General features: G+C 48.0%; 1 protein-coding gene across 1 annotated transcript in view; it reads left to right on the forward strand.

Annotated features, from left to right (window-relative positions):
* The first annotated feature begins 5,045 nt into the window (after positions 1 to 5,045).
* The window catches only part of WNT5A (Wnt family member 5A), a 56,607-nt gene continuing 51,898 nt past the window's right edge, over positions 5,046 to 9,754 (forward strand). Inside the window, exon 1 of the mRNA XM_077452050.1 lies at positions 5,046 to 5,716. Within this exon, the coding sequence (XP_077308176.1) occupies positions 5,708 to 5,716 (9 nt within the window). The 5' untranslated portion in view covers positions 5,046 to 5,707. The remainder of the gene's footprint in view (positions 5,717 to 9,754) is intronic.

Here is a 9,754-nt window from a genome sequence, read left to right on the forward strand (position 1 = left end):
ATCTCAACTTTATATGAACTAGCCTATTGTCCATTGAATGCTTACTTTATAATATCATATTTATTCTATTGATTTAGTATAGGCATTTGTGCCATGAACATACCTCACACATTACATACTATGCATTCAAACCTGGGATGGGAGCAGAGAAGAACCCTGGGATGAGGGCAGAGAGAGACCCCTGGGATGAGAGCAGAGAGGGACCCCTGGGATGAGGGCCGAGAGGGGGGCCCTGGGATGGGAGCAGAAGGGACCCCTGGGATGAGGGCAGAGGGGGACCCCTGGGAGTAGGGCAGAGAGGGGGGCCCTCGCATGGGAGCAGAGAGGACACCTGCAATAAGGGCAGAGAGGGACCCCTGGGATGAGAGAGGGACCCCTGGGATGAAGGCAGAGGGGGGCCCCTGGGATGAGGGCAGAGAGAGAAACCTGGAATGAGGGCAGAGAGTGGGCCCTGGGATGCGAGCAGAGAGGACCCCTGGGATGGGAGCAGAGAGGACCCCTGGGATGAGGGCAGAGAGGGGGGACCTGGAATGGAAGCAGAGCGGACCCCTGGGGTGAGGGTAGATGGGGACCCCTGTGATGAGGGCAGAGAGGGACCCGTGGGTTGATTGCAGAGGGGGACCCCTGGGATGAGGGCAGAGAGGACCCTGGGATTAGGGCAGAGAGGGACCCCAGGGATGAGGACAGAGGGGGACCCCTGGAATGAGAGCAAAGAGGGCAGCCCTGGGATGGGAGTAGAGAGGGCCCCTGGGATAAGGGCAGAGAGGGACCCTTGGGATGAGGACAGAGAGGGGGACCTGGCATGAGAGCAGAGTGGACCCCTGGGATGAGGCCAGAGGGGGACCCCTGGGATGAGGGCAGAGAGGGATCCCTGGGATGAGGGCAGAGAGGGGGGCCCTGGGATGGGAGCAGATAGGGACCCCTGGGATGAGGGCAGAGAGGAACCCCTGGGAGGAGGGCAGAGAGGGGGGGCCCTCGCATGGGAGCAGAGAGGACCCCCGTGATAAGGCAGAGAGGGACCCCTGGGATGAGAGAGGGACCCCTGGGATGAAGGCAGAAGGGGGCCCCTGGGATGAGGGCAGAGGGGGGCCCCTGGAATGAGGGCAGAGAGGGGAGCCCTGGGATGGGAGCAGAGAGGACCCCTGGGATGAGGGCAGAGAGGGGGGCTCTGGAATGGAAGCAGAGAGGACCCCTGGAGTGAGGGTAGATGGGGACCCCTGGGATGAGGGCAGAGAGGGGGGACCTGGAATGGAAGCAGAGAGGACCCCTGGGGTGAGGGTAGATGGTGACCCCTGTGATGATGGCAGAGAGGACCCTGGGATTAGGGCAGAGAGGGACCCCAGGGATAAGGACAGAGGGGGGCCCCTGGAATAAGAGCAGAGAGGGCAGCCCTGGGGTGGGAGTGGAGAGGACCCCTGGGATAAGGGCAGAGAGGGACCCTTGGGATGAGGACAGAGAGGGGGACCTGGCATGAGAGCAGAGCGGACCCCTGGGATGAAGCCAGAGGGGGATCCCTGGGATGAGGGCAGAGAGGGGGGCCCTGGGATGGGAGCAAAGGGGGACCCCTGGGGTGAGGGCAGAGAGGAACCCCTGGGAGGAGGGCAGAGAGGGGGCCCTGGCATTGGAGCAGAGAAGACCCCTGTGATAAGGCAGAGAGGAACCCCTGGGATGAGAGAGGGACCCCTGGGATGAGAGAGAGAACCCTGTGATGAAGGCAGAAGGGGGCCCCTGGGATCAGGGCAGACGGGGGCCCCTGGAATGAGGGCAGAGAGGGGAGCCCTGGGATGGGAGCAGAGAGGACCCCTGGGATGAGGGCAGAGAGGGGGGCTGTGGAATGGGAGCAGAGAGGACCCCTGGGATGAGGGCAGAGAGGGGGCCCCAGGGGTCCTCTCTGGAAGCAGAGAGGACCCCTGGGGTGAGGGTAGATGGGGACCCCTGGGATGAGGGCAGAGAGGACCCTGGAATGAGGACAGTGGGGGGCCCCTGGAATGAGAGCAGAGAGGGGGGCCCTGGGATGCGAGTAGAGAGGACCCCTGGGATGAAAGAGGGGACCCCTGAGATGAGGGCAGAGAGGGACCCCTGGGATGAAAGAGGGACCCCTGGGTTGATTGCAGAGGGGGACCCCTGGGATGAGGTCAGAGAGGACCCTGGGATTAGGGCAGAGAGGGACCCCAGGGATGAGGACAGAGGGGGATCCCTGGAATGAGAGAGGGACCCCCAGGATGAGGACAGAGAGGGGGTCCTGGCATGGGAGCAGAGCGGACCACTGGGATGAGGCAAGAAGGGGACCCATCGGATGAGGACAGAGAGGGATCCCTGGGATGAGGGCAGAGAGTGGGCCCTGGGATGGGAGCAGAGGGGGGCCCCTGGGATGAGGGCAGAGAGGAACCCCTGGGAGGAGGGCAGAGAGGGGGACCCTGGCATGGAAGCAGAGTGGACCCCTGCGATAAGGGCAGAGAGGGACCCCTGGGATAAGAGAGGGACCCCTGGGATGAGAGAGGGACCCATGGGAGCAGAGAGGGACCCATGGGATGAGGGCAGAGAGGGGGCCCTTGAATGGAAGCAGAGAGGACCCCTGGGGTGATGGTAGATGGGGACCCATGTGATGAGGGCAGAGAGGGACCCTGGGATTAGGGCAGAGAGGGACCCCAGGGATGAGGACAGAGGGAGACCCCTGGAATGAGAGCAGAGAGGGGGCCCTGGAATGGGAGTAGAGAGGACCCCTGGGATAAAGGCAGAGAGGGGCCCCTGGGATGAGAGCGGGACCACTGGGATGAGGGCAGAGAGGAAGCCCTGGGATGAGGACAGAGAGGGATCCCTGGGTTGATTGCAGAGGGGTACCCCTGGGATGAGGGCAGAGAGGACCCTGGGATTAGGGCAGAGAGGGACACATTTGTACATCCATCTCTTTATCTCTCTGTCAGTCATTCCTTCCTTCCTTCCATCCATCTCTATCACACACTCTCTTCCTTTCTAAACTCTCTATTCCATCCATCCCTTTATCTCTCTGTCATTCCTTCCAACCTTCTGTCCCTATCACACACACTCTTTCTTTATAAACTCCATCTGTCCATCCATCCCTTTATCTCTCCTAATTTGTTCTCCCCTCCTTCCCCCCTTCCTATCTCCCTCCCTTCCTTCCACCCATTTCTATCACCCACACTTCATCTAAACTATCTCTCTGTCCAGCCATCTCTTTATCATTCGTTCCATCCTTCCATCCATCCCTATCACACACAATCTTTCTTTCTTAGCTCTATCTGCCCATTCATCATTTTATTTGTCTGTCATCATGTCTATCCATCCCTTCATCCATCTCTATCGCACACACTCTCTAAACTCTAGATGTGATATATCTGTCCAACCATCCTTTTATCTGTCATTCTGTCTATCCATCCCTTGATCCAACTATCCCTATCACACAGGCACACTCTATCTTTAAACTCTGTCTGTCCGTCTATCTGTCCCTCCATCCCTTTATCTGTCTGTCATTCTGTCCCTCCATCCCTTTCTCTGTCTGTCATTCTGTCCATCCGTCCCTTTATCTGTCATTCTGTCCATCCCTCCATCCCTTTATCTGTCATTCTGTCCATCTATCCTTTTATCTGTCTGTCATTCTGTCCATCCATTCCTTTATCTGTCATTCTGTCCATCCATCCCTTTATCTGTCATTCTGTCCCTCCATCCCTTTATCTGTCTCTCATTCTGTCCATCCATCCCTTTAACTGTCATTCTGTCCCTCCATCCCTTTATCCGTCTGTCATTCTGTCCATCCATCCCTTTATCTGTCATTCTGTCCCTCCATCCCTTTATCTGTCATTCTGTCTATCCATCCCTTTATCTGTCATTCTGTCCCTCCATCCCTTTATCTGTCATTCTGTCCCTCCATCCCTTTATCTGTCATTCTGTCCCTCCATCCCTGTATCTGTCATTCTGTCCCTCCATCCCTTTATCTGTCCTTCTGTCTATCCATCCCTTTATCTGTCATTCTGTCCCTCCATCCCTTTATCTGTCATTCTGTCCATCCATCCCTTTATCTGTCATTCTGTCCCTCCATCCCTTTATCTGTCATTCTGTCCACCCATCCCTTTATCTGTCATTCTGTCCATCCATCCCTTTATCTGTCATTCTGTCCCTCCATCCCTTTTTCTGTCATTCTGTCCATCCATCCCTTTATCTGTCATTCTGTCCCTCCATCCCTTTATCTGTCATTCTGTCCATCTATCCCTTTATCTGTCATTCTGTCCATCTATCCCTTTATCTGTCATTTTGTCCCTCCATCCCTTTATCTGTCATTCTGTCCATCCATCCCTTTATCTGTCATTCTGTCCATCCATCCCTTTATCTGTCATTCTGTCCACCCATCCCTTTATCTGTCATTCTGTCCATCCATCCCTTTATCTGTCATTCTGTCCACCCATCCCTTAATCTGTCATTCTGTCCCTCCATCCCTTTATCAGTCTGTCATTCTGTCCATCCATCCCTTTATCTGTCATTATGTCCATCCATCCCTTTAGCTCTCATTCTATCCATTCATCCCTTTATCTGTCCTTTGACCCTCCATCCCTTTATCTGTCATTCTGTCCACCCATTCCTTTATCTGTCATTCTGTCCCTCCATCCCTTTATCTGTCTTTTATTCTGTCCATCCATCCCTTTATCTGTCTTTCATTCTGTCCATCCATCCCTTGATCCATCCATCCATCCATATCACATAGGCACCCTATATCTCTGAACTCTCTCTGTCCATCTATCTGTACATCCATCCCTCTGTCTGTCATTCTCCCCATCCCTTTGTCTGTCATTCTGTCCCTCCATCCCTCTGTATGATATGACATCTCTCTGCACACGTTTTCTGCCTCCTGCTGTTAGCAGTTGCCTGTTGCAGAAGCTGCCCCTATGAGTCTGATGCAGAGCCCTCATTCCTTAGAAAGTAGCTAGAGATAATTACCGGTTACAATGCATTGAGTAATACGGCTTTAAAGTCTGTCCAGTCTGCCATAGGTCCGCGCAGTGCGCGTGCGCCGGCTTGAAGTTTTCCCAGCTCTGTCTGCCCAAACTTTACAGTCAGAGAGCTGGAGAGCCAAGAGAGAGCCGGAGCCCCATCCATAGCGGAGCCTGCACCGTGCCCGGGACTACCAATCACTGAGGGGAATTGCCTTGGAGATAGGATTGCCCGTACCCTGCACCCCTGGATTGAGGCTCACTGCAATGACACCCCGGCTTTGTCTTCTCATCAGTTGAGGGCTTGCTTACTCTCCGGAACCCCCCCAGATCCCAGTGCTCTCTGATGGACGGTGGACTCAGGTGGTGACCAGCACAGGCTTGCTCTCTGGGGGTGCTCCCTACTTCACTGGATTTACTGGAAGGGATCAGTTGCTCTCCTGGGACCCTCTACTTTCCATAATACCCTCTCCCCCGTTTCTACTATCACCTGGCACGGGACCCCCATATCAAGGAAAAGGAGGGGGTCCTCCTTGGCACGGAGCTGCAGTCCTACAACAAAGAGGATCTCCTATTTTTATGGGTGTTTGTTCTGCACTCCAAGGAACCTGTATCAGTCTGTGCTGAGCTGCACCCCCCACAAGGGATTAAATACAAATCCTCACCCCCAGTGCTCTAAGTGGGCTCTGTCATTAATTGGGGCTCAAGTTCAATTCTGGATTTACCCCAACTGGGATTATCACATTGTCCTGCAAGACCTAACCATGGCAAAGGTGAGTCCTGATCTGCAGACTAATTATTCCCCCCACCCATGCCCAGCAAAAGTCTCAATTTTCAGAACACTTGTCATCTAAGCAGATCATTCTCAAGAGGGTGTCCAGAACTGTGGTTGACTCAAAAAAAAAAACAAGTTAGACATGTAAGGATCTCTACTTAAGTAGTGTTGACATCATAACTTGGAAGGCAGCTGGGAATTGTCCTTTTTGGTGTAGTCAGTCAGTTGCACTGAAAAAGTTGTATCCTTTTAAATAAGATTTAAATGTTACCTGCTGAAAAAAAAAAATCCGATCCTAAATTATTTTAATTGCATGTGCAACATTGCACTAGATCAGTCCTTTTATGCTCCATGAAAAGGGTTATTTATCCCTTTAGGTAGACCTGAGGTTTTACCATAGAGAACCTGGAGTTACTAGCTCCCCCCATTTTTAACCAAGAGTACATGTATGGGTGCTTTTCATATACTTGATTCATATGAGCAACTTGAAAATAGTTTATCCCTTTAGTTGTACTTAGATTTTTTTATTTTTTTCCATAGAAAATGTGAAAGTTGCTAGTTCCCCCCTACATTTGTAACAGAGCACATACTAAATCATTGCTTTCATACTTGAGCACCTTGAAAAGGGGATTATCCCTTTAAGTGAGTGTATAGCTGGAGCTGCCCATAGTAGATCAGCTCTTGTTTTCAATTTGTAGAGCACATGTACAAGTCCTTCTATTGACTCATTGACTTTGACTTAGTATCCTGGGGAAAAAAAAGGATTATCCATTTTTAGATGAGCTCATATCTTTTTCCTTTAGAAGAACTGGAACTCCTAGTACAAATTATAAGTCCCAAAGCACATTTATCAGGAACAAAAAAAAAAGGGGGGGGGGGGTGTGGGGACGGTCCCTTCAAATGATTCTCTCCATCCTGACAAATTAGAAGTGGTCCAACATGCTGGCCACTGAATGACTTCACACCCACCCGTGAACCTCAGAGAATTGCCCCCAGATCTCTCACTTCCATAAACCTTTTGAGCTTCAGTTGCCTTTGAATGAAAGGTTCACATGGTCTATCAAGCCAGTTATACTTTTTTTTTTTTTTTTTCCCCAAGATGCCAAAAATCCCCATAAAGAAAGTTTTGAAGGATCTTGAAAGTTTTAGTAGAGCTCCTGCGAAAGTTGAAGAGCTTTGTGTGCTAATGTTCCTAGTGAACACATGGAGGTTAGAGACAAGCTGGTCCCACTTTACACCTAAGCTCTAAGCCAGGTTCTCCTCCCTTGCAGACAGACCACATAAAGTAGACAATGGTGTGAGGTGTCCGGCTGTTTTATTGCACGTGTTCCCAAAACTCCACACACCATTCTGTAGGGCTTCTGAGGGGAAGGGGGAGTTGATGAAGGGGGCAGTGGTACAGCTTTAAAACGTTGCCAGTCCATTTGTGCTCCTGAGGTTGAGATTTAGATGGTTGGTCTACTCTTAACCCAACTCTAAATTACCTAGAGAGCTGATTCTTTGTCACCGTGATCCTGCCAACCAGGGGTCACTAGACCCTTGTGTTGGAGACACATGCCCCAGACCTTCTGCTGGGTCAGTCTGTACTGTGCTGCACCACCCACCATAAGAAGTTCAGTTTAGATGGCTTGCCTACTCTCAACCCAACTCAAAATTACCTAGAGAGCTAAATCGTTGTCTCTATGATCCTGCCAACCAGGGGTCGCTAGACCCTGGCACTGGGGTCACATGCACCAGACCTTGAGTTGAGGTTCACCCCACACTGGAGGTTGGGATTAGATAGCTGGTCTACTCTTACCAAACTCTAAATTACTTACAGAGTTAAATCACCACAATCCTGCCAACCAGGAGTGTAGCTAGAACAGACAATTGGGTGCACGGAGTCTCCTTTTGAGATTATTCATTCTATGCTTTATAAAACTAGGCACATAGAATATATATATATTAAAAAAAAATTAATTTGTTAATTTTCTCATCATAATAATAATAACTTTTTAGTCTTAATTTTTGTTCAGCTAAAACGTCTTAGATTTGATTCAAAGTGTGCATTATGGTACCAGACCCTCAACATGTATATCTGTGTGCCCAGAGGTGTCTCTGGTTTATTAGGACCATAGGAAAAGTCAGCCTTTGCTAAGGATAATCATGAAAACAGTGGACGAGTAGATGTGCCACTAGCAGGTGGTCAAGGCTGGTACTGTACATACCTGAACTGTCGGGCACCTAAGCAGTAGGTACAGTGCGCTCTCGGCAAACTGTGACATCCTGGCGCCCTCTATTGGCAAAAAAATATATAGCTACAGTACATCACCATACGTTCGTTCATTCATTACAGCATTTCATAAATATTGAAAATGGATAAATATTTCTGATCACACCTTGGTTGCGTAACCATTTGCTAGATTTATTTTAGGTACAATTCAGTAGCTTGTCTGTTTCTTTTTTTTTTTTTTTTCTTTTTTTTTTTCCTCTATCCTTTTATATTTTCTAAACCTGCAGGTCCTAATGACCTAATCCAGTTGACCAGAACATTTATTAAGCTTTGCAGTTGGCTGGCTAGCTATAAGGAAACCTGATTAATCAAGAGATCAAGGTCTAGCATGAAAGGTCTTTGATGGCATGTACTTTTGGCTTGAAGTTGCTTAAACACAGCCTGAGGTCTAGTTGAACTTGTTAATGATTTTCAATTGATACCTAATCTGCTCCTTGCACAAACACTCCCAGAAGTGTCAGTGGGAATGTCGTCTAGGCACTGGCTGCCCTGCACAGTATCTCACTAAGTGGACTGGGGACACCTCCTGATAATCTTTTCAACTGGAGGAACACCTGGACTGTGTTAGATGAAATGCTTTGAAAAAAAGCATGCAATATAAATAGTAGGTCTTCTATTGGTGCAGCCCAAGTAGTCATCTAAACTTCAGTTGTATGTTTAATATACAAGAAAAAAAAATTATATATAGGATTTATACTGTCAACCACAAAGACCCTGCCTGTTAATTGCCTCCTTATTTAGTACCAGAATCAGGTCCTCAGCAAACTTCAGTAGATGGCTTTTACATTTAATCCCAATTAGCTTGGCCACCTGAAGTCGCTGTATGTCCAGACGGGTTTCTTGTAATCATAAATTTCCTGTATGCTACTTTGACAAGTACCCCCCAACCTTTTTTTTTTTTTTTCCCCTCTCCCTTCCCCCAACGTGCAGCAATTGATTGCACCTTTTTGTTTTTTCTCCAAGTTTCATTGTGCTCAGGGAGCGCCCCCTAGTGGTCAAATCGGACCGGGGACCTTGTAGGCAGTTGGGAGTTTGAAAAAGAACAAATGAAGTATTTGGACTTCTAGTTTTCACTGCGGTGAGAAACTAAATTGCGGCATTTATTTATAAAGTGTTTTGTTTGCAAGTGCACATATCACAAATATTGTGCTTTTTTTTTTTTTTTCTTTTTTTTTTTGCCTTTTGTATATACTTTGTACTTGATACAATGTATACTTTCTAAACTGAAAATATTTTCATGATTACCCAGAAGAAAATATTTGATTAGTCGTTTTTATCGGTAATTTAGTTCGCTAAATTCTTAGACTAACCTACTTTTTTGTATTATAATGCAAACAATACAATAAAAAAAAATGGATTAAATGTTTTAAAAAGAACTGTGTGTGTATATACAATATAAATAACAATTTTTATGTTGAGGGGGGGATCTATATAATTGTATATAATTGTATAAATAACAGTTTAGTGACTTTAAGGCTATTATAGACGCCCCAATCTACTACATGAAATCATAGAGCCAATTGAATTTAGAATTTAAGAATCTCACTGTTCTTTCTTTGGTTAAATCCTTGTTAGAACGAACAAAAAAAAAAAAAAAAAAACACCGTTTTAATAAGAAACTCTATTTTTTTTTTTCTCAGTTAAATGTTTGGCTATTTTTAATTTACGAATAAATGCAAAATATTTCCTGGTATGGCATTTAACTTGCATTTTAAAATTGAGCTTCGTATCAAAATATTATTATGGCCATTAACTTGAGGATAC

The sequence above is a fragment of the Lithobates pipiens genome, unplaced genomic scaffold (assembly GCF_037356315.1).
Source record: "Lithobates pipiens isolate NorthernLeopardFrog02 unplaced genomic scaffold, aLitPip1_a1.2 Scaffold_23, whole genome shotgun sequence".
NCBI lineage: Eukaryota > Metazoa > Chordata > Amphibia > Anura > Ranidae > Lithobates > Lithobates pipiens.